The sequence below is a fragment of the Macrotis lagotis genome, chromosome 5 (genome assembly GCF_037893015.1).
Source record: "Macrotis lagotis isolate mMagLag1 chromosome 5, bilby.v1.9.chrom.fasta, whole genome shotgun sequence".
NCBI classification, from domain to species: domain Eukaryota; kingdom Metazoa; phylum Chordata; class Mammalia; order Peramelemorphia; family Peramelidae; genus Macrotis; species Macrotis lagotis.
In genome coordinates this window covers 232,842,379-232,867,766 of record NC_133662.1, presented here as the reverse complement: position 1 = coordinate 232,867,766, position 25,388 = coordinate 232,842,379, and the positions used below count along the sequence as shown (strand labels likewise).

General features: G+C 41.5%; 1 protein-coding gene across 8 annotated transcripts in view; it reads right to left on the bottom strand.

Annotated features, from left to right (window-relative positions):
* RFFL (ring finger and FYVE like domain containing E3 ubiquitin protein ligase) overlaps positions 1-24,695 on the bottom strand; it is a 63,508-nt gene extending 38,813 nt beyond the window's left edge. For 2 of the 8 annotated variants that reach the window (XM_074188939.1, XM_074188943.1), the window contains exons 1-2: positions 24,608-24,695; positions 20,846-21,020 (exon numbers count right to left, since the gene is read on the bottom strand). In XM_074188939.1, the coding sequence (XP_074045040.1) occupies positions 20,846-20,890 (45 nt within the window). In that variant the 5' untranslated portion in view covers positions 20,891-21,020; positions 24,608-24,695. Of the gene's footprint in view, positions 1-1,852; positions 1,916-5,331; positions 5,393-8,335; positions 9,024-20,845; positions 21,021-24,607 lie in introns of those variants that run through there. The other 6 variants (XM_074188944.1, XM_074188940.1, XM_074188948.1 and 3 more) reach the window with 6 other exon arrangements.
* Between the last annotated feature and the right edge of the window lie 693 nt (positions 24,696-25,388).

Genomic DNA, 25,388 nt, shown 5'->3' with positions numbered 1-25,388 from the left:
CAGGGAGTTCAATAGTGCTAGGTTACCAGCAACTGCTCTACTTGTAAATTCTAATGATTTCCCAAGGAAAGAGATAAAGAAAGTTACTTTGCATCTGGGTCACTGGCCCCTGGGAACTTACTTGTCCATTCATTCCAGGCAAGTCAGATCACTGGGATGAATTTGTCGATTCAAACCTGGTTCATTTCTCTTCTCTCTCCCTTGGGTCTCCACTATTCATTTTCTTTAACTACACAAAGCTGGGCTTATTATTAGAGAAGCACATCAGCTATTCTATCAGCTGCAACTTTCTCTAAAGGTTCTAATCAGGCAAAGAGAAATTAAATTACCTGCCACTGTATAAACTAACTAAATAAGGAAAAGAAGATGAAAAAATAGCCAAGAAATTCAAGCAGAAGCATCAATACCCACTTTCCAAAGTCTTGGAGACTCCAGTGAATTTTCATTTCTTATTTGGTTTATTTTTTTTAATTCACTAGCTTAGCATTATCCATTAATATTTACTAAATTCTTCAACCAGGCTGGCAACTCTTCTAGTGCCATACAAAGCACTTAACACAAATGTCTACTTTGTAGAAGAGCACATCTGGAAAGGAAACAACCCAGAACACATGCATCCAGTCAGAAACTGAGAGCAAGGGAAGGATGAAGAGAGGGAGAGGGAGGAAGGAAGGAAGGAAGGAAGGAAGGAAGGAAGGAAGGAAGGAAGGAAGGAAGGAAGGAAGGAAGGGGAGAAAAGAGAAGTGGGGGGAAAAGTAATGGGAGGGGGTGGGGAGAGAGAGAAGAGGAAATTTGTACTCGATTCTTTCTCCTCCAACTCCTTGAATTCTCTTTAATGCCATTATTTAAATAGGGCATTTGTTGAAATGATTAAGAATTTGTAATATTACATAAAATACATAATTGTTTCTTTTTATAACATCTTCCTTTTCAGAAAAGGTTGTATTGAGTTTAAGATTTCCTAAAGTTTGTTAATTAACTGTTTCAAAATGATGAGAAGTGTATGTACTTTAGCTACATTTGGTGAAACTGTTATCTCATATGCCACACTGTTAAAATAATTCTGCAGCTAAAGATAAGAGAGACACATCACTAAATGAAAAGGTAAGAAATTGTGGATAAAACAGCTCTCAGAGTTAAGACTACTACTGTACCAAATTCAGGGAAAACAGATTCAAGAGAAAGACACTTGAGGGACACTTGAGGAAGGAAAATGGATTCCTCAGTGGTTTGGAAACAAAAAAAAGGTAAGATGCCAGCTGTGGTGCCACACAAAAATAAAAATGAATTTTATAAGTCATCAGCTTTTTAACACTTTTCATTATTTAGAAACTAGGAAGATAAAGGAAAACTTTGTAGCCTGAATTCAAATCCAGTCTCAGACACTTAGGAGCAAGGGAACCCTTAACCTTGTTTGCCTTAGTTTCCTCATCTGCCAAATGGGCTGGAGAAGGAAACAACAAACCACTCCTAATATCTTTGCCAAGAAAACTCCAAATAGGGTCACAGATACAACTTCAAAAGATTGAACAACAATAATTTGTTCAGCCCCATAATCTTCTTTCAGTAAGGGAGGAAGACTTCATTTTTGCCATGTTAAAAAATACTCATTTTCATACGATACATACTATTCCCTCATTCCAGACATTCCATTCCTTTAGGCACCAGAGACTTCATGAAAATACAAAGTCAGTAAGTAGGGGAAAAAAACTGAGCTTTAGATTTGAAGCTCTTTCAGTACAGTATTTTGAGAATTCAAATAGGTAATTTACCACCCAACAGCAATTTTTAACAGGTGGTTTTATTTTTCATGGGTGGTCACAACAGATGTTTAAAGTTTATATATACACACCTATGCTGTTTTGCTCCAGAGGAAATATGTAATATTCTTCACAGCCTACGTTCTCTTTTCTCCCTGTGTATTTTAGATTATAAACAATAAGTAGTTGTCAGAACAAAAGCAAAATACATCAATTCTCAAGGATATGAAATGTTCCATACCCAGTGAATTTAATCTATTTGGCAATCCTTGTATTCTCACTAGAAAGAAACTATATAATATCATACGTACAATTTTGTTGTTTCTCAGTTACCTTACTCTCCCCTAACCTTCTTTCCTAAAATGAAATGAAATATTACTTTTAATCTTTAGTGTTTGGAGATTTATACCACTTTAAAAAAAGTTGGATTGTGTCTTCCCTAAAAAGATGACATAGGATCTAATGGAAAAACACTTTTATTATAATAATCACAAGTCATAGAAATGGGATGGGATAGAAAAAAGGTAATTCACATCTAGAACATTCCTCAGTGGCAGACATCTCTAGCAACTTAGTTTTTTTCCATATTCACCAAGCCCCCTGTGCTTTTACTAAAAAAAAATTCAATTGGTTTTACAAAGACTACACAAGCTAGATTTTTACTACTTTACTACAGCAAAATTCCAGAAATAAATGAGAATAAAAGAGTTGGATTTTACTAGTTTTGTGTAATAAACCATTCTTTTTAGGAGGTTCCAGGAGCAATGATCCTAAATTCTATTAAGTATTTCAACTGTCAAATGAAGCTTTGTTACTCAAAGACATTTTTAAATGCACCTTGGATTGTCACATAATGTCATTTTTACCACTGTGCAAATGAAAGTTCATTTAACTCTAAGTCAAATAAAACAAAGGGGGGGAGGAAGCTTTTGACTTACTGATGTGCCAGTTTTACCTAGAAATTCAAACCTCAGTATACTTCAGCTCAAGTATCTTAAGAGAATCCCATTGCCAACTTATCACTGCAGCATCAGCAAATACAGGCTTACTGTAACCCTGGAAGCAAAGACCTGCTGTATAAAGTGGCCTCTCCTGGGATACAAAACCTGTCACCATAACAGGGATCATTCCATCCTGGGGCCAGAAAGACTGCCAGTCCCTTTAATCTTTCAGGAGCCACTTTCACTTTCAGACACTGGACCTCAGGCAGCCTAGGGTTCCCATAGTCAACATCATTCATTGTTTAAAAAAAAATGGAAAGCTGTGCCTTAGAAGCCAGGTTCCCAATACCCCCACCCACCCACCCAATACCAGTTACTAGAACTGCTCAGTACTGAGATCACTCCAAGCCTTGATTTTTTTTAAAATTATTAGTGATGTAAATCTGCAGGAAAGTGATCAGTGACCAAAAAGGAATCAAGATCAATATTCGAAGTTAAACACCTATCTCCAGCACACTGAAATGTTTGATTTCCTAAATATAAGTGAAAAAAAATCAAAAACAAAAAGGAAATGAAAAGTCCAACACTCACAAGGACACAGTATGGAGATCTAACAAAAGAAGCAGGAATTAGGAATTCAAATTATCATCTTGAGCAGCTCATCTCAGAAAACTAGCATCAGAATTCTTGGAAACCTTCAGCATGGGTAATTCCCTACACAAAGCTATTTCTGAACTGCTAATTCAAAGGAGAGTTGAGAAAGAGGGAAGGGGAGGCAAGGGGAGGGAAGAAATGAGAGCAGATGAAGCCCCTGATAGCACTGAACAAATTTAAAGTAAGAAAATGAAGTGATAAGGCAATGTTCCATCATTCCATCATTACCCCTTCCCCCCTTTCCCCCCAACAACTCTCAGTAGAATGACTCTGGATTGCACTTTGCAATCTAGATGGAGAGTTCTTATAGGATTGGAAATTTAATAAACTCCAAATTACTAGATATCCTTCCTGCCTCCTACTATCGTCTCCTTGTATATCCACTGTCCCATTTTGGTCTAGTAGTTAAACCTATCTATGCAGCTGAATTTTTACCATGATTTCCACAAAAATGCCAAAGATTGAGCAACCTCCACCCTATTCCTCAGCCTAGTGGAACCTCTGTTGACAGTTGTTCATACTGTTTCATTTTGACAAGTTTCTAGCAAGAACACTCACAGTTAATCTTCACACTGATTTCTGCAGAATAGAGAAATAAACAGCAACACGAATATTCATTTCATCCAAGAAAAGTGATGGGAGAGACAGAGAAGGCAAAAGGAGAGATTCCAGAAACAGAAGTGATCTGCCCATTTCAGTAGTGCTGAAGAAAAACACTCTTTCTACCTACATGGCTGATGAACAGATGAATTCCCAAAAGACAGTACTCTCTCTAAAGATTACTGGGCACACTGCTCCCTCCCTGAGGTTCTTCAAGAGTTCACATCATAAAATCTGCCTTACAATATTTTAAATAAAATGGAAAAATACACTAACATACAGGAGAGTTCTTCAAAATGCTTTCCAGTTTATTTGGAAATAAACTTCAAGTTAATTTAAAACCAAATGCATCTAACTATGAATTCAGAAGAGTGCTCTATAGTTCTTTCAAAAGTATTCTTTTTCCCTTCTTATAAAATGAAACCTAAATATCAGTGGAACCCATTTAAGCTATTTTTTTTGGCAAGGCAATGGGGTTAAGTGACTTGCCCAAGGTCACACAACTAGGTAATTATTAAATGTCTGAAATCACATTTGAACTCAGGTCTTCCTGACTCCACAGCAGGTACTCTATTCAATGCACCACTTAGCTGCCTCCTCCATTTAAGTTTTAAAATGAAGCAAAGGGAGGTTTTTAGATCCATTCTGAAATACTTTCACTTTATTTGGGAATGCATTCATAGAATTAGGTTGAGAAAAGACAAGAAAGAAAAGTTTAATGTTGGAACTATATAAAGTGTTAAATATTTTATGATAAAACAAGGGAAAAGTTTATATTTTTATCAGTTTTATGAAGTAATCTAATGCCTCTGATACTGGGGGAAAAGGAAGGGAAGATTGGAAAGGTAGGAAGAGGCCACAGTTAAATTTAAATGCCAAATTGAGGATTTCATATTTGATCTTGGAAGCAATTGAGTGAATAGATGGGTGACATTGTACTTTTTGATAGTTGACTAGAGGATGAGCTGTGGGGTGGGGTAGAGACAAGATCAGGAGGCCAACTAGAGCTAAGTATCTATAACGTGTGGCAGTGTCAAAGGAATGAAGGGAGTATGTCTATATAAGATGCTATGAAGGTAGAAATGACAGGTCTTGGCAAAGGTATTTGGTTAGGAAAAAAAAAACCTCTAGATTTTTTTTCTAGTTTAAATACCTAAATTTAGTTGCAAGCACTACCTGAATCCTTCACCGCCCCCCCGCCCTGGTAATTGTGTTCAAGTTACCCTGATGCCAATTAAACCAGAATGGAGCTGGCAGAGCCCACCCAGAATTAAGTTGTTCAATTTAGGATCCAACTAGGATCTGCTTGGAATCAAATGTATTTTGGCACTGATTAGACAAATTATGGCAGTAAAACTTATGAAAGATGTACTCACCAGGTGTGGTACCACACATCTGCCAGACTTCTGCAAATAGTTTTCTTTAAAAAGTTAGCAGCTGTCACATAACAATTTTAACAATGAGAGGGAGTAGAAGATCTGGGAACAGTAACATTAAGGATGATACCCACATGTTTCTCCTCCCAGTGCTTTCTTAGGGCATAGATGTACAGACATGAAGACACATTCCAAACCAAGATCACAAAATACATCGGTAGTATTTTACTTGTCATATTCACCCAGCTCTTCATGTCAACAGGATATAAACTGAATATGCCCCACCTTATCTCATCACACAAAAACACCCCAATAACATTTGATTTTAAAAAATAGGTCTCTAAGGAGAAACTTGGGTGTTTAAAAGCACTCCACCTTCCAAAGGCAATCCAGACCCAACTCCAGGTCCTGTTCATTTCTGAATCCAAGCTCAGTGCCTTTGTTGTTGGCCAAAATATCCTGATGGACCAGTAGCATCTGCCTATGACATAATTTTGAGCATTATTTATCCCCTAGATTTCTCAGAGCATATGGCTAGGTCCAACTCTTTTGAATGATTATGGATCTCACACAGCAGACTCCAAAACATTGTTCTGTGGTTAACACTGGAGAAAAATTGTACAGTGCCTTGAAGGACTTCCAAGCTTCTCCTAGAAACAAAGACCCATCGTTTTATCACCAGTATTATTCTGGTGCTGGGCACTGTGTTAAGCATTAGCCTGAAGAAGGCAAAATACCCTTCCCTGCTTTCAAGGAGCTTAGTAATGACTTGCAAATAAAATACATATATGTATAAAATGCATATATGCAAACTGGATATAATCTCTGAAGGAAGATAAAATTAGGGAGGCCTGGGAAAGGTTCTAAGAATATTTTTGTTTAGACTTGAAAGAAGTCAGAGAATCTAGGAGTCAAGGATGAGGAGGGAGTTGTTTTTCATCCTTCATTTTAGAAAAAGACCAATAACATCATGAGGGTGCTGTAGCTGCTACTGGCAGTGCCACTGAAAATGTTCAGAACAGGTAGAGTTCCATGTTTGTCAAAGAGCAAGAGGCCAGAGTTACTGCATCAAAGACATGGTAGGATACTAGGGGAAAGGAGGGGACGAATGGAAAGGCAGGAAGGGGCCACAGTTAAATTTAAATGCCAAATTGAGGATTTCAGATTTGATCTTGGAAGCAATTGAGTGAATAGATGGGTGACATTGTACTTTTTGATAGCTGACTAGAGGATGAGCCGTGGGGTGGGGAAGAGACATGGTCAAGAGGCCAACCTTCAGTAGCCTACAGCTAAGTCTACAAGAGTGTGTGGCAGTGTCAAAGGAATGAAGGGAGTTTGTCTATATAAGACAGGTCTTGGCAAAAAATAAAGGGTTGAGAGAGTGAGAAATTGAGGATGGTATATCCAGATTGCAAGACTGTGTATCTGGGAGGATGGTGGTACCTGGGACAATAAAAGAGAAGAGGTGAAGGTTAGGGAAGAAGAATAATGAGTCTAGTTTTAGATCTGTTGACTCTAAGTATAAGATGTCCATAGGACCTCTGAGTTTGAAGTGTCCAACATTAGATAAAGATATTCAGGACTAGAGAACAGGAGAGAAGTTAAAGTTGGACAACTGGATCTAAAATCATCTCCACTGAGACGATTCGTTGAGTCCAAGGGATTTGAAATCACCCAGGAAAAGAATACAAAGGGAGAAGAGAAAAGAACCCAGGTGAGAGCCTTGGGGAAAACTTTCAGTTAAACTGGTATGATCTAGATGAAAAGCCAGCAAAGAAGACCGAGTGGTAAGGAAGGCAGGAGGAAAGCTAGGGGAGACCAGTACCACAAAACCAGCACCATAAAAAGGGAGGTGAAAGTGGTCAGCAGAGTCAAAGGCTTAAAGATGGCAAAAGGGATGAGGACTGATAAATTCATTAGATTCAGTGATTTTAGATCATTAGTAATTTCACAGAGAGCAGTTGCAGTTGAATGATAAGGTCAGAAGCCAGATTACAGACAGTGAGAGAAAAGATGTGGAGGCACTGACTGAAGACTGCCTTCTCAAGAAGTTTAGTCACAAAAAGGGCAAGAAACACTGGACAATGGTAGGAGGAATGGATGGATCAAGTGAGGGTTTTTTGAGGCTGGGAAGACTTAAGTAGATGTTTGTAAGCAGGTGTGAAGCAGTCAATTTTCAGGGAGAGATTGAAGATTAGGGAGAGGGGATGATATAGGAGGCAATCTGCTGGTAAAGAGTCTATTCTGTGCTCTAAGACATGAATACCAGGTTCAAAGAATTAAAATGGAGTCACCCAAAGACCAATGTAAAGATGAATGCTGTATGTGAATAAGCTGTAACACATTACTAAGATCTCTATATAACAGAAGCATAGATGAGCTTAGAAGATGTACAGCTAAAACAAGGACATGACACACAAGACTGCTGCATTGCCTGCATATGCCTCACTAGCATCCGCACATGAGATCTATATGAAAGCTCCCAAACAGGCTGGGTATGTAGGATTTACAGGAAACAATGAAGAACCCTCCAGAAGACATGGACAGATTTGCCCAACTCAATATTTTAGAGAATACCAACATGAGATCAAAGTACAAAAACAATCAGCAATATGGAATCCCACAATGGGAACTTCCATTGAAGAATGTCTGACATCCGGTTCAAGTTATGACCATGTTAACTTAATTCTCCCTGAACATGAATGGTGAAAGCTGGAAATAGATTCAATTTTTTCTGGCCTAGTCTTTCTTTGAACAAAAGGCAGTTTAATTCATACTCATATCTTCTCCATAGTCCCACTCTGCCCCTTCTCTAAGAAACTCCTCAACCCCACCAGATCTAGAAAACCTCTCTATTTGGAACACTTCAGGCTAGAAACTTTCTGTTTCCCAGGTAATTGGTATTTCCCTGCCTATGACCTCAGAAGTGGGAAACCAATCAGGACTAACCTAGGGCAAACCTAGACCTTCCTGGCCAGGACCCCTCCCCACCCTATAAAAACACCTGGGTCACTCTGATCCAGGGTTGGCCATGACACTGTAGGTGATTCAGGAGCTGCCCTGACCCTAGAGTTGTCTGAGTTGCCTTGACATATGGCCCTCTCAGGAGTCCATCGTGGAATCTGTCTTCCAGCTATGATTTGAAGAACATCCTGCCTGTGGCTCTCTGGTGACATCCCTGGTGGTATCTCTTCCCAATGCCACTTTTGCAGCGTTAGTCACCCCAGTGTGAGAGGGGGCTTGGTGGTCTAACCCAAGTTTGGAGGTGTCAGTCCCATACCCATTGTGAGGGGGCTGAAGGATTGTCCTAGTTTGGAGGTGTCAGTCCTGGCCCTATTGAGGGGATCATTAGGTTGTCCTAGTATCCCTTCCTTGTCTCTATTTCCTACTCCCTTGGATGTCTCCAATTAAGTCAATCACTTGGAATTCCCCTTTTGGGTCTTCCCCAAAATTTGACATAGAGGCCTGTTTCTTTCAGTGTTAAACTCACTCCTCTAATTCTGTGAAGCCATTTTAAAATCAGTAACGGACTCTGAGAATAAATTAAGTAGTTTGGAAGGTTTTTTAAGATTTTGTCATTTTAAGATAATACAGGTTCATATAACAAATTCACTCAAGCAACTTTTAAAAAACTTTATGAGGACAAAATTTTTTTAAAATATTCATTATGGGGCAGCTAAGTGGTGCAGTGGATAGAACACTGGCCCTAGAGTCAGGAGGACCTGAGTTCAAATCCGACCTCAGACACTTCATAATTACCTAGCTGTGTGGCCTTGAGCAAGCCACTTAACCCCACTGCCTTGTAAAAACCTAAAAAAAAAAAAATTCATTTAGCCTACCTAAAACAGCACATTTAATGTAATGAAATGAAATCAAGTCTTTAAAAGTATGAAAAATATGCCACATCACTAGTTAAACTCCACAGTATGTTAAAGTGCTAACAAATATAAGATACTTTTTAGTAATATCCTCTGCAAAATTTGCTCAAATTTTTTAATAGAAGAAATCTTTCCTCAATTGAAAGCAGAAAATTCAGTTTCATCCAGAGGAAATCTCACCTGGGAAAACAAATGAAAGTAAAATAAACTAAGCAGGATAAATCTAATGCTTTATCTGTTTTCTGTGTCAAAATGTTTATTATTGGAGATGGGGAGGGAGGAGACTTTTCAAATCAAAAAAAGTTAATATTTATTTGCACATGTGAAATATTCATGACAAATAGAAATTTTCAATCTATCTAGATCCAGGATAATTACGTTTTTTTCAATTAAATACTCAAAATATTTTTCTTTAAAAAAAAATTTCAGTACTCTTCACATACATGCTTCCTGCCAAGGGATCGTTTACAATGACCAAATAAAAACTACAAAGTACAATCTGCCACACTGCTATACTCAGCAGATACTTAATTGACCTAATATGGGGGTAAAACATCAGGGTATATACAAAGTGCTTAACATTTTTTAAAGGATATGATGTTCTAAAGATGCTTATTTTTTTTTCTTTGGGGTTTTTTTTTAGGGTTTTTTTTTGTAAGGCAAACAGGGTTAAGTGGCTTGCCTAAGGCCACACAGCTAGGTAATTATGAAGTGTCTGAGACCAGATTTGAACCCAGGTACTCCTGACTCCAGGGCCGGTGCTTTATCCACTGTGCCACCTAGCTGCCCCTAGAGATGCTTATTCTTAACAATCCAATTCAATAAGACCTAGGTGCTAGAAATTCAAAATGAAAAACATCGAGTTTGTCTGATCCATTTAATCAACTCATGTAGAATATTATTTTCTCCAGTATCTCTGTTTTCTAACTGACCAGACAAGCCAACCCTGGGCTTTTCTTGGAATCAGAAACATAAACTGTTTCCCAAAGTGTTAGGTCATACTTGTGCAAATGGCCTCAAGAGAGAGAGAGAGAGTCATTTAGACAGCTGTGCAACGAGTCACACAAGCAGCCTTTTCCCCTAGTAGTGCTTCCTAACAATCGAAACTTTCTCTAGTCCAAAGTCCAGACATAGGCAGCAGTGTTTCCCTGCAAACATCCAAACAGTTTCATTATTGTTTAACCACAAAAATAACAACTCCAATAATCTATCAAGTCTGACATTTCATCCAGCTCTGCAATTAACCCAAGATGCCAGGCGTGCAAAGGGAGAGTTTTCTCTGCTCCGAATCGGCAAACTCAGGCTGACATTCTGAACACACAACCCCCCCAACTGACAAGGTGCCTTCTCAGCCCGTGACTATTCTTCAAAGGAAGCCTGGGATGAGCTTTGCTCCACATCCATAAGCTCTTCTCCCACCTACTCACAGGCCCAGGCCAGAGGGAAGGGAGAACAGACCCAGAAGTTGGAAAAGGGAGACACATCCAAAAAGGTGAGCATGCACAGTCTGTTCAAGGACAGAACCCAAATCAGATAAAGCCACCAAGGAGTGAGTTTGTGTTTTAGAAGATTTACAAGAGCCCACTGACCCCAAGGGAAATCAGTCGTGTGAAGGGAGTCAAGGTCTAATCTGATGGTTTAGGAGCAAAATATGATGTGATCCATCCCACAGATCCCCTCCTGTCAGCCTGCACAACCTGCTTCACTTCAGATATTTTAAGGAAAGAAGTTACCAGGATCTTTGATGATGCCTACCTGAGAAGTCTATAAAACCATTCACTACTGTAAACCCTTTCATCAGAATGTACATTTCCATCCAAGTTCAAAGAGCCCCCTGAAAGCTGATGCAAGTGGTCCCCCCCCCCAAGGTTAAAAACACCTGCTCAAACTAGAGCACTCATTTTATAGAGAAAGAAAACCAAGTGGATCTTCTTGCCTGTGGTCACATATTAAGTAGTTAGTAGCAGAGCCAGAAAGTCCCTGAACTCCACATCTAATGCTGTTTGATTAGAATAAGCCTCCACTTCTCTAAGTAAATTTTCTTTCAAATATTCTGAATGTAATCCACCTTTGAGGAAGAGTTGTTCCTCACAGGTTCCAGAAAAGGACATGAGGAGCAGTCTTCATAGGAACAATATTACAACATTCATTTCAGGCAATCAGACAGGAAAAAATTACCAAGATTTTCTATGAGTATTATAATGAGGCTCAATGAAAATATATTAAGGGTAATACTGGAAAAGTCGTGTTAGCCAGGCAATGTAAAACTAAGCAAGGAGTAGATCTGTATCACAGGAAAAGAAAAAGAAAAAGGCATAGAAACACGTAAATGTTGGTGGGAACAAATACAGAGTGAAACATAATTCTAATGAATTTACCAATCCTGGGCTAGACGTTCCAGAGGGAACATGGTCACTAAATGAAACTCTCTCTAACTTAACTCCCTGGCCTCAGTTTCCTGTTCTGAAAGAAGAGGTATATGTGATATGTTCACATGTTGAGTTTCTAGGGCCTTTCCCACTATTCCATTCTGTGACTCTATGAAAAATCCCCAGAGACCTTTTTTGCAGGTTCATTTAAGCAAATGAATAGTAGAATCAAGATTGAAGCTAGGAGAAGAGTTACTCAACTGTATGCTTAAGAGAACCGACTTCTTCAAAAGCCTTTTGATATTCACCTACTGGACAAACCTTTATAGAGAACAATTTTCCTTTGTTGACTAGTAGAAACATAAAGATAAATGGAACATATCCTTGACTTCAAAGAGAATACTCACAGTAATAGATGTTTGCTTAAACACGAATACCTGCTGCTGCTTAAAAATATGTATTTAATTTATACATTAAAGCAAGCTGGGAAGAAATTGGACATACTCTGAGCTTTCTTAAGCCCAAGACTTAAAACTGCATTTCTCTTAAAATAGTATAAATATTACATACATGTCAACTAATTTGGAGAGAAGACGTACATCCTTAAAAACTTTGAAAAACTGAGGGAAAACAAGTGTTATTCAAACCAAGTCAACAAAGTCAAGAAATAAATAAAACCCTTCAATTTAGTATACCAACAAAAAAAATTTTTGTATCAGTTTTTACTGAGAAAAAAAATGGGGAAATTTCTGTGTCAAGGTTACTCTTACTTGAAAAGAGGCATACAACCTTCAGAGAGATAGCAGCCTAAGTAGGTCACTATGTAACACCTCAAAAAGCCATGATTTCACCAGAATGGTCAGAATCTATCCAAGAATTCTATATAAAATTAAGTGAGGATTAAGAGTAATTAAATGTTCGATCTCCTTGAGAGCAGCTACTGTTCTCAACAACTAAGGTCATTAACATGGTAAAACATTAGACAAAAAATGAGAATTGCTGGGAATTATAGATCTTCCCACCTCCTCACCTTCAGTCTGCTGAAGCTATATGTAAAAAAAAAAAAATGCAGATTTGGAAAAACAAGATAAAATAATGTAGTTTATCAGAGAATATCAAGCCATTTAGGAAGAGTTATTGAAAAAAAATTCATTTACTTGTACAAACAGTAATAGCCTTGAGTTTCCAAAAATTACATATATTTCTTCAAAAGAACTCAAGGAAATATATAATCATGGAGTAAAGGGCAAACATTGTTCCTTCTGAATGCTTAAATAGCCAATTATGTGCCTAATGCATTAATGCCTTAGAAGAGAAAGTGCCTATTACAAAAAAGTTGAACAAGACATCCCGAAGAATGTACCCTGGGGGCTGAAGTCTATTCATCTGCTAGTAATACCACCCCCAAAAAGCAGTTTCATGCAACATGTAGTATTTTAATTTCCCAGCTGCCAAAAGAAATATATAAGGAGCAAAAACTAAACTAATTATGTCAGCAGTCCTAGTGAACAAAACTTTAATTGTATTACAAATGAGCAGTTAGACTCTTAACAGAATAATCCAAAAGTCCTTTAAGGCTCTAATTTATTCAGAATACAGATTACTTGAATCAATGACAGAAATGAAATATCTTAGTTACAATAGATAGATAAGGACTAAAAGCTCTGAGTTCCATGTCAAAAAGTAAGATACTATAAGAATACCTGATATCTAATAATGAATTCCTATCATTTCATGATTTACATACCATACTGGGCAAGCCTGATAATCTTTTTAAACTTGTGCTCTACTGATCAGCTTTTAAAAACAAAACCTAACTAGAAGGCTTCAATACACTTCGATGGAAGACAGGTCTCTTAAACCTTGCATCAGGTGTCTAAGTAATGCTTAAGAGGTATCACAAGCAAGTCTCAAACAGGCAAGGTTAGAAGGGGAAAAAGCAAGTGAGGAAGCAGGAAAAAAAGGATAAAGAAGACTATGAAAGAAAAAGGATTATATAGGCTTTTTTTGTTTTACAAGGCAATGGGGTTAAGTGACTTGCCCAAGGTCACACAACTAGGTAATTATTAAATAATCTGAGGCCAAATTTAAACTCAGGTCATCTTGACTCCAGGGCCTGGGCTCTATCTACTGTGCCACCTAGCTGCCCCCTTAAATAGGCATTTTAAGACAAAATATATTCTCTAGTATTAAGAAACCTTATACTTTATTGTTTTTTTAATAAAAAAATATGATGGGCAAAGTTACCAATAAATGCATAAAGAATGAAACAGTTTTAGTTCTAATTATAGAAATTGAGGATATGTACTAAAAATGTATGTTCATTTTAGAATATATATTATCTGTCTTGAGTCATTTATTCAAAATGCTTTTTCATTAATTTTTCATAATGTTTGGTTCGTGGTTCCCCAACCCTCCTACTAAATGCCATTTTTACTTTATGAAACAAACAGCTCTTTCTAGTTAAGAAAAATTTAAGGATTTGACAAAGGTAGAGAAAAAAACAGCAAGAAGGAAGGACTTTAGGAAGAAGTCCAAAACAAGTATTTGATGATATTCTTATCAATGATGATGTTGAATATTTCAGTTAAAATGTTTTTTATTTTTACAATTCTAGATATTAGTTGCTCTTAAGAAGTTTTTTATAGATTCTGGATATCAAAGTCAAATAACTAAATTGTTCCAATTTTTAAAAGAATTCATTTATTCACTCCTTTTTCTCACATCATTACAGTGCTATTCTTCACACATAGGGAATTTTCTAAAGGATATGGCTATTCAGCAGAATTTTATTAAAAAATCAGGATCAGGGCGGCTAGGTGGCACAGTGGATAAAGCACTGGTCCTGGAGTCAGGAATCCCTGGGTTCAAATCCAGTCTCAGACACTTAATAATTACCTAGCTGTGTGGCCTTGGACAAGCCACTTAACCCCCATTTGCCTGAAACCTAAAAAAAAAAAAAATCAGGATTGGTTCCACCAGTTACAGCAAATGGAGTTCTGATTACTGTGGTCAAGTTCATCTACTTTGGCAGTGTCCTTTCCAAGGAGGTACACACGTTGATAATGAGGTTGACACTCGAATTGCCAGAACTAGCTCAGTATTTGGGAGGCTCTGAAAGAAAGTATGGGAGAGAAGAGGCATTTAGACTGAAGGTCTACTGAGCCATTGTACTGACCTCATTGATATATGCCTGTGAAACCTAGACAGTCTACCAGCACCACATCAGGAAACTCAATCACTTCCATTTAAATTGTCTTTGGAAGATTCTGAAGTTCACCTGGCAGAAGATACCAGACCCTGAGGTCCTTTCTCAAGCTAAACTGCCTAGCATTCCAACATTTCTACAGAGAGTGCAACTACGATGGACTGGACACAGTGTAAGAATGCCAGATGCATGGGGTGGCTAGATGCTACAGTGGATAGAGCACCAGCCCTGGAGTCAGGATCCCTGAGTTCAAATCCAACCTCAGACACTTAATAATGACCTGGCTGTGTGGCCTTGGGCAAGCCACTTAACCCCCATTTACCTTGCAAAAAACTTAAAAAAAAATGCCAGATGTAGGCTTACCAAAAAACTATTTTATGGAGAACTCGCACAAGACAAGTGCTCACAAAAGGGTCAGAAAATACCAAGAAACCCTGAAGGTCTCATTGAAGAATTTTAGAATTGACTGTACAGCCTGGAAAACCCTGGCACAGAAACACCCAGCATGGCTTGCCCTCATCAGTGAGGAGGCTGCACTTTGAGGAAGGCAGAATTGAAGTAGCTCAAAGGAAATGACATACTTAAGTTCAGAGTACCCACCCCAGGTGTTCGCATGAACTATTTGTGCTTTACCTGTGGTAGAGCATTCCAAGCTCATGTTGGTCTGATCAGCCACAGTTGGACACACTGTCATTTGTCTCAAACATAGTGATTTTTTGGTCTTCTCCGACAACAAAGGGCAAGAACCAACCAACCAACTATAAAAAATCAGGATACTGGACTAAATGACCCAAGTGTCTTCACAATGTTCCTCACTTACACACAAGACCTTTCCTTAATCATCCATAATATTCCCATCCATGATCAAGAAATTTATCTCCCTTCTATCTGACCATAGCCTTCTGTCATCTCTTTAGGCCTCACTCCTCCTAAAACTATTCATGACTGTCACTGTGACCTCCAAGTCACTCCAAACCTCAGTCTTCTCCCAAGTCATTACCGTGCTCAGATTTCGTTTTCTCTCTTTCCCAATTTTTAACTTTATAGTTAGCCAGTTATTACACTGTTCTCTACTCTCAAATCCTTTGCCCCTGGTCTTTTTCCAGCTAGATCTAGCCAAACTCCAACCCTGCTTTCTCCACCCCTACAAACAACTGCTGCTAACCTGTGAAGTAGAAAGTCAGGAAACTGGCCTGACTAGGTCCACCACAAATGTGTTATCAACTAGGCTCTCACTACTGTTATGGAATCTTCCTTCTCCTCCTTAGTTGGCTCTGCTAATTTCCCTACAAAGAAGGCTGTCCAAATTTTCTCTTCTCAAGACTTTCCATTCTTTCAGTTGAGGACCTTCCCTATTAGGAAACAGAACCCATTCCTCTCCTCCCTCCCAACTCAAACACTAATCTCCATTTTCTTTTCCTTTAGTGTCTGATATAAAAGTGGTTGGCTCTTCTTGCCCAAGTCAACTCCCCTAGCTGTCCCTGATCCCATCCCATGCAGACTCCTCCAGCAGACTGGCCCTACCATCACTGCTCATTCTCTTTAATCTTTAGTCTCTATTTATAGGATGCATCTTAGAACCCTCAGAACAAAACCAAAAGATTGGACCCTAAAATGTTAGCACTATAACATCATATGGTTCTTGCAACTGCTCAAGCCCATTTACCTTTCTTTAACAGAAGTCCTTTATTCTGTTAAAAATTCATCTCCCATCCTTAGGATTATACTCAACTTTGCAGAATAAATTATTCTTTGCTGTATATCTTTAGTACTTGACCAATGCTGGACTTTGATTATTTGTATGTTGAGGGATTTGTTGTTTTATTTTTATCAGTGAACAAGAATGGAGGGATAACTATTTTTTGTTAGTTGAAAAAAAGAAATAGTGTCCAAGCTGGTTTTTTTAATCATAATTTTCAAGGAATCAATGATTATTAATTGTCTCTGACCTATTTTCCATCCAGGTCAACTGTTTTGATGTAGAATACTTTAAATTTCCCTTTTTTCAATGTTGTAATTTTGTTTTAATATTTCTATCATGGAGTCAAGTGACTTATTTTTAGTCAATGCTGTTGTTGGTTGTCTCCAACCCTTAACAATGATGTTGAATATTTCACAGTTGAAATTTTGTTTCTTCTTATCTTGGTAAAATGTTCTTTACTTTTAAAATTCTCAATATTTCTTTTAGAAGTTTCTTATAGATTCTGAATGTCAAAGTCAAATAATTAAATTATTCATGTTTGAAAACCTTAATTTGGGATTTTCCTGGCAAAGATACTGAAGTGGTTTAACCATCTCCTTCTCAAGTTCATTTTACACATGAACTGAGGCAATCAAGGTAAAGTGACTTGCCAAGGGTCACACATTAAGAAGTGTCTGAGGCTAGATTTGAGCTCAAGATCAGTTTTCCTGACTACAGACCTGAGAATCTATCTTCTGCCAGGCCTGCACCTAGCTACTTCCTACATTTAATCTAGTTATTAGGATTTCCATTTGTTGAGAAAAGTTTACCATTTTCTCTTCTTTTTTTTACTTCTCTTCCAATTCTTTCCTTGAGAAATGTTATTTCAGTGGTTTATCTCTTACTTTATTTCTTTGCATGAATCTTTTGGAAAATTCGTTGTTTCCTTTAAGTCTCTCTGCTTACAGTTGCTACAGTAAGATTAAGTAATAATTTTCTTTGCTTTTTGAGCTCTGCAGTTTTAGTTCCTGAAATAGAACTTTGTGCCCTGGCCCGGCTCTAGCTTCTTCTAGTCCTCTTTTGGGTGGCTTAGTTAGTTCTGCATGGAACACCCTTGTTAGTAGTCCTGGATTCTTGTGTCAGCATTTTTGGGGCCCCTGAATCTTTAAGGCCCAGAGCACTAGGTCTTCAGGGCCCTCTCTAATTTGACCTCAGAGTCTCTGCTCTTAATCTTTAGCTTTCCTCTCTTTTTTGGTTGAACTCCTTAAAGAGGTAGTTGACAATCGATGCCTCCACTTCTTTCCTTCTCATTCTCTTCTTAACTCTGCTGACCTGACTTGGCTCAGAGCCCCGTGAGCCTTCATGGAAACAGTCTGTGTGTCTAGGAGCACTAGACTGTCTGATTCCGGAGTAGAAGAAATCAATTTCTGTATCTCCTTATGACTTTCTTGCTCATTCTTCCATCTAGTGCAAACTTTGGGATTTTGCTGGCACAGGTGTGCAGGAGCTGATAATACCCTTCCTCTTCAGATGGCCATCTCCTCCACCTCCTGGAGTCCATCTTTCCAGACCTACTTGTTGCTGCTCTTGTTAGTATTTGTCCTTCATTTTCAAAGAAGACTAATGATTTATAGAAGCTACCACTGTATGTAATTGGAAAACAAATAAAATATTTATATAATTAAAAAAAGATGATGAGCTTTGACATCAGGAAGGTGATGCCATGATTTGCACCAGGGTCAGATTAAATTTCTGTCACCTGATGTCCTTTCATCTCCAGTGTTGGAGTCTCTAAAGACTATCCTTCATAAGTGAAGCACAACTTCTTCCCACATCTACCTCTTTCAACACTCAAGTCAAGTACCACCTCCTTGACCATCCAATCCAATGACTTCCTCTTCCCCCAAAAGCCAAAATAAGATGGTCTGGCCGTTGCTTTGTAGCTTCCTCTATCTGAATTGGCTGTTTTCCCTGATAAAAAGCATGCTCCTTGAGTAATTTCGGGGGTCACTCTGCTTGTTGGGGCCATGACTTCTCTCTACTTAACCAGATAACCAGACTCCAGCACACATTCCTAAAATAGCCTCTTCTATAGTTTTATTTCTTCATTCAAGGCTTTTGTCCTCAGCCCTCTTCTATCTCTACACTTTCCTAGTTCCCAAAACAATTCCCACATCTTATGTCTGACCATGATCTGATCCAAAGCACTAGCCTGTGTGAGCCTGGGCCAAGTCACTGCACCCTGCTGCCTCAGTTTCCTCATCCACCAGAATAGAGTCAACCTCTCAGAATTATTGTGAGGACCAAATGAGATAACTGTAAAGTGATTAGCATAGTGCTTGACAGATAAATGCCATATCAATGTTAGCTATTATCATAAAAGTTTTATTATTTCGGACAGCTAGAGGTGCAATGGACAGAGTGCTGGGTCTGCAGTCAGGAAGACTCCTCTTCCAGAATTCAAATATATCCTCAAATACTTTCTAGCTGTGTGACCCTAGGCAAGTCAATTTACCTTGCTTGCCTCAGTTTCCTCATCTGTCAAATGAATTGGAGAAGAAAATGGCCAATCACTCCAGTATCTTTGACAAGAAAACTCCAAAAGGGATCATTAAGAGTTGGACATAAAAAAATGACTAAACATATTATTATTGTGATTATTACTATTACTATTTTGATTTCTCTCTTGAACATCAGCTCCATATTACCATTTGCCTATTGGACATCTCACCTGGGAGTGTCACAACAGGCATTTCAAGTTCAACTGGTCAACTGGTCCAAAATAATTTTTATTTTCCCCCAAATCCATCTCTAGTTCAAATATAAATTTCTACCCACCATTTTTCTAGTCACTCAGGTGATGCTTGTGCTGATCTCTCTCTCTCTCTCTCTCTCTCTCTCTCTCTCTCTCTCTCTCACACACACACACACACACACACACACACACACACACCTGCATACTCTCAAATAGCCACCTTATTAGTTTGTTTCTATCTAAGCTTGCCTCTCTCTCTCCAAACCATCTTCCATTGATAGAGCTGTCATATTCTTAACATAGGGAACTCTCCATATACACTTTAAAATCTTCAAGCAATCCTTAATGGAATTTAAATAGCTCCTCAGTCTGGTATTTAAGACTCTCCACGTTTGGGTCCACCAACTTTTCATTTCATCACTTCCTTTTATGGGTGTATTGTTCCATTCCAAGTTGCCTGTTACCTACCCCAAACATGAGTTCTCCTATCTCACTTTTGTATCCTTTGGTTCTGGCATCTACCTATTACATCCTCATCTCCCACAGCTCAGGTATTACTTTCTGCATGAAGCCTTTTCCAATCTCCCCACTTACTATCACTTCATCCCCTCCTCAAATACTTGGAAGGGTTTTTATTCTCTTTATTTCCTTGTATGATATAGCCCTTTATTAAGCTTCTTTGGACAAAGAACTATTTTCATTTTGTTCATTTGCCCAATGCTTAGCACACAGTTGCTTAATAAATGTTCATTAAACTCAACTTTGTATAAGTTTTCCTTGAACGCAGATCTCATCATATCAGTTCCCTCCCCAATAAACCAATAGCTCTAAGATACATCATACACTCCTCTGGTATCTAAAGTCTCTCAGAAGCATCACCGTCCCATGAGCAAGTTGCTTCAGGTCTCTGCCTTTCTTTACCCAGGCAGTCTCCCATTTGAGGATGACACTTGCTAACCTGACCTCCTCTCCCCCTCCTTTAGACCCAGTTTTAACACACACCCTCCTTCTCTATGGTACTGCTTTTCCTGATCTCACCCATCCTCCTTAAGTTTCCTAGTATTTATTTCAAGAGGGCAAACACACATATCTCTCTGCCCCCTTCTCCCCCAAATGCAGGGAATGCTCTCCAGGAAATATATGTTTTTTGTTTTCAAAAAGACTTGCCTGACATAAAGTAGGGACTTAATAAGTCTTATTGATCTGCAATGGTAGAGAGAAGTTCCTCACTGTCAATGAAATCACAAAGCTAGACCCCAAACAAAAAAAAAAGGTAAAAGCAATGGAGAGCCATCTGGTGGGCTTAAGTAGGCTGCAGGGTATTTCCCAGGATGATTTATATGCTTCATTCAGGATATCATCCATGAAAAGCATGTTCAGAAAAGGTGCATCAATCATGAGTCACAATTGTCCCACAGAGAGATAGATAACAAGCACTGCAGCCCACAAGCTACCCTGGTTTCTGCAAGTGGCAAAAAAGCCTTGGTCCAGGAACAGAGTTTCAATGGCAGACTGGTGGAACAGCATGGACAAAACTCAAGAGAAGGCTAGAGATAGGTAGAGATGAAGAGGCCTTCTACTGGAGAGACTAGATCTCCACAAACCTACTTAAGAATTACTTACAGTGGCATCCAAAAATGAAGAATTTGGAAAGCTGCCTTGACTCATTTCAAAATTCTCCCAGTGTAAGAAGTCCCATCGTAAGTGCCAGAGACAGAAGAGAAGGCCTGGCCAAGTTGCTGGTTGGTTCAGTAGCACTCACGGGTCATTCAGGAGTCCAGTGGAGCTCCAAACCCAGCTAAAGAGAGAGAATACAGCAGAAAGATGGGTCACCCAGCAAGTTTTAGCAACCTGGCAAGATTAAGGAATGCAGTGTTCTTTCCATAGATTTATCAAATACTCCAATTTCCAAAAACGTTGTATAAGCAAAGGTGGAAAAGATCCCTAATGAACATTTTTTCACTGATTGAAGATGAATGTCAGGCTCTTTCAGTGCTTCAGAATCATCATGATGAACCTTAATTATTATTTTTTTTTTAGTTTTTGCAAGGCAAACGGGGTTAAGTGGCTTGCCCAAGGCCATACAGCTAGGTAATTATTAAGTGTCTGAGACCGGATTTGAACCCAGGTACCCCTGACTCCAAGGCCAGTGCTTTATCCACTATGCCACCTAGCCACCCCGAACCTTAATTATTAATACTGGCAAAGCCCAGAAGCACCAATTAAACATTTCTAGGAGACAGAATGCTAACTAACCCTTCTTTTTTGCCAAAAGGTTTTCAATTTATGCATGTGGATTTACCTGCAGACATGAGAAATGGAGAAAGGCAGGAAAGGAGTCATATACCATGTAAAGAACGGGCTATCAAAGGTGTCAAAGGACACCTGGAGACCAGTGACAGAGAAGCTTAGGACTGGGGACACACACAAGGACCTGGAGCAAACAGAGAGAAGACAGACACTAAAGGGTCAGACAGCTGGCTGGGCAGAAAGGTGGCTGCAGATGGCTTAGGCTCTGAACAGGTTCTGGTTTGCTTGGGGTTTTGAGGTGGGGGGAAAGCAGCTGGCAGAGGCCTGAGTCCAAGGGGCAACTACAGTAAAGTTAACATAAGTGGGTTGTATATTAGTGCAGAGAACTAAATGAGAACCTGGATTAGCCACTACTAGGTGACCTTGAACAAGTCACGTGACATCACTATTTCTTCATCTGTAAAATGAGAAAGAGGAACAGATGACCTCTAGGCTAGGCTAGAATGAGATAATAGCAAGGGCAAGATTTTGCAAGCTTTCAAACAAATTGATAAATGTGAGCATCTATTATCGCATGATCATAGGCTTTAAACTCTTTATATAAGTCCTCCTATTTGTAGCCTAAAGTACCAGAGATTGCACTGTAGGTAAAAATCCTAACAGTACAGAGAAAATGTAAAAAGTGAGTAATTAATGAGTTGCCCAATTAACACTTCTTGGGGCAGCTGGGTGGTACAATGGATAGAGCACCAGTCCTGGAAGAGTTCAAATCCAGCCTCCAACACTTAATAATTACCTGGCTGTGTGGCCTTGGGCAAGTCACTTAACCTCATTGCCTTGCAAAAAAAAAAACAACCTTAAACCAACACTTCTCTAGATTTTTCACCAGTTGCTGGAAATGAAACTCATAGATTTGGTCAAGTGCCACATTTGACAGATAAGAATACTGAGGCCCAGGTGGCTCAATATGCCCTCAATTCTGTCACACAAGCATCAAAGAGGCAAGTTGTGCACAGGTTACAATCACATGCAGGTGATTTTCCTAAAGTACTGGTCTAACCACAACACTCCCCTAGTCACTATTAAACTTCAGTGATTCACTATTTCCTCTGGAATCAAACACACCTTCCACTGGTTGGCACTGAAAGTCCTCAATCACCCGGCCCCCACCTCACCTATGTCGACATACATGCCAGTCCCCTTGGCCTGCTTGCTGCCAAGTTCATAGAAGACTTTCCATTTCCAGCCTCTGTGCCCTCAGCCCTGGAATGTAACACCCTCCTCACCCATAGCCTTTAAGAATTCAAGTTTCCCAGTCCTCCCGGCAGTTAGTGCCCATTCTAACCCCCCTAAAAAAAGGTCATGTATTTATATGGCATAGACTTGCAAATATCCAAGTGCCCCCTTCTTCCCATGAATGCAAGTCACTACTGTTGTGTCCCCAGCACAGTTTGGCATGGAGGATACTTGTTCAATTATTGAGAATGAACACAAAAAAAGAGAAAATTAATTTTTTCAAAGCAATGTTCTTTAAATGCTTGCCATTCCCAAGAAATGTCCAGTAGCTGCCATGGAGGCAGCCAGGTGGTGCTGAGTCAGGAACATGGGGGTTCAAATCTGACCTGGCATTCCCTAGCTGTGTGACTCTGGGCAAGTCACCTCACCTGTCTGCCTCAACTGTAGAGTGGAGGTAAGTACAACAGCAGCTCACAGGGTGCTTGTGGGGACAAAGAACAGAAAATGTGTATAGCTACCATACAGAGACTCGCCGCCTTCCCCCATTTCAGCCCTCTGTATTGAAAGATGCTAAGCTGGACGACCCAAACTTGCTTTTCATTACAAAGTTTTGAACTGTAGTTTCTAAGCTATCTGAGGCAAGCTCTCTTTTTCAGGATATTCTACTCTTTCAGCAGTTGGGTGAATTAACTAATCAATTTAGAGAATTGACCACCTTGCATTCCCGTGTCAATGATTGGTGCCCAGGTTTGGGGCTTCTGGTATCTGTAATTAGATATAGGCATTCAAATGGGTCTTGTCTATGTTCACATTTGGTTTTGCTCTCAGCCCCACACCATCGTAATTTGGAACGATTTGGGGGCAAACCCCATTCCATTTGCCGCTTTGAAAATACAAAATACATGGAGCACCTTCTAATGTCACGGTCAGCACTTGGGGGGCAGGGGGTTGTGACTCGGCCAAGGTCACACAGTGAACTAGCATCAAGTGTCTGAAGTCGGACGCCAGCTCGGGGCCGCTGAGTCGGGCAGGTGTGCCACCCACTGCGCCCCCTGGCCGCCCCTGGGGCTGGCACCCCTGCCGGGGCCCAGGGAATCTGAGTTCGAGTCTCGCGGGCCCCTGAGGGCGCTGTGGGCCCCCGGCTCTATCGTCCTTCAGCTCCCAGTCCTGCCCCCCCCGCCACCCCGGGGCCGAGGTTCGGAAAACAAACGGGCGGGGGGCGGCCTGCTCCGCGGCCCCCCCCCGGAGCCCCCCTCCCCGCCCCAGAGCCCCCCTCCCCCGCCCCGGGGCCCCCCTCCCCCCCCCCCGGAGCCCCCCCCCCGGGGCCCCCCTCCCCCCGCCCCGGAGCCCCCCCCCGGAGCCCCCGCCCCCGCCGCGGAGCCGGGCCAAGCTTCCGGGGGCTTCCTGCCCACCCGAGGTCCCGGTGGGGCCGCGCCGTCCCGGCCGCTTCGCTCCTTTCTGTCCGAGAAAAGCGGCCCCGACCCCTCGGGAGACGCCACACGCGGCCCGGCCGGGGGCAGCGGCCTCGGGGGCACCCGAGCTGGCAGCGCCCGGGCGCCTCCTGCTGAGCCCCGCGGCCGGGGGGCGGGGGGGCGTCCCGGGCCTCCCCTCCCCCTCCTGCCTCAGTGTCCCCCGGCTGGGGGGCAGCGGCCGCGGCTGTCCGTGACCGCGGCTCCCCGGCCTCCGTCTCCCCATCCGCACGGCGGGGCGAGGCCTCTCCGGGCCCGGGCACCAACCGCGGGGGGCTCGGCCCCGGTCCTGGGAGGGGGCGGAACCGCAGGGTCACGGGGCGGCGGCGGGATTCGAACCCGCGGCCCCGGGGTCCGGCGGCGGCGGCGGCGGGAGGGGGCGGGGTCGGCTGGGGGAGGGGCGGGGGTCCCTCCCCGGGCGCCGCCTCACCTGCTGGCGGCCCCGCTCCACCCGCGCGGGGGCGGGGGCCCGGCTCCGCGTCCGGCCCGGGCGGGGCGGCTTCAGGCGCCGCGGCGGCGGCGGCGGCGGCGGCGGCTCCCGGGCTGCGGGGCCGAGGGGGGCGGCCACATCCTGCCCGGCGGCCCAGGAAGTCTCCGCCCCGGCCCCGCCCCCGCGCGCGCCCCGCCCCCGCCGCCGCCGGAGCCCGGCCGGGACCATGGAGCCGGGGCGGCAGCTAGAGAGGCGCCCGGGAGGAACCACAGAGCCGGGGGCCGCCAGCTAGAGAGGCGCCCGGGCGCGCGCGCCCCCTGCCGGCCGGAGGGTCTGAGACGGCGGCACCTCGGCTAGCTGGGAGAGCCCAGGCAGAAGTCTGGAAGGAGGAGGAGGAGGAGGAGGAGAAAGAAGAAGAAAACGAAGGAAGAAGAAGAAGGAAGGAGAACAGGAGTCTGGAAGAAGGAGGAGGAGGAGGAGGAGAAAGAAGAAGAAAACGAAGGAAGAAGAAGAAGAAGGAAGAAGGAGAACAGGAGTCTGGAAGAAGGAGGAGGAGGAGGAGAAAGAAGAAGAAAACGAAGAAAGAAGAAGAAGAAGGAAGAAGGAGAACAGGAGTCTGGAAGAAGGAGGAGGAGGAGGAGGAAGAAGAAAACGAAGAAGAAGAAGAAGGAAGAAGGAGAACAGGAGTCTGGAAGGAGGAGGAGGAGGAGAAAGAAGAAGAAAACGAAGGAAGAAGAAGAAGAAGGAAGAAGGAGAACAGGAGTCTGGAAGAAGGAGGAGG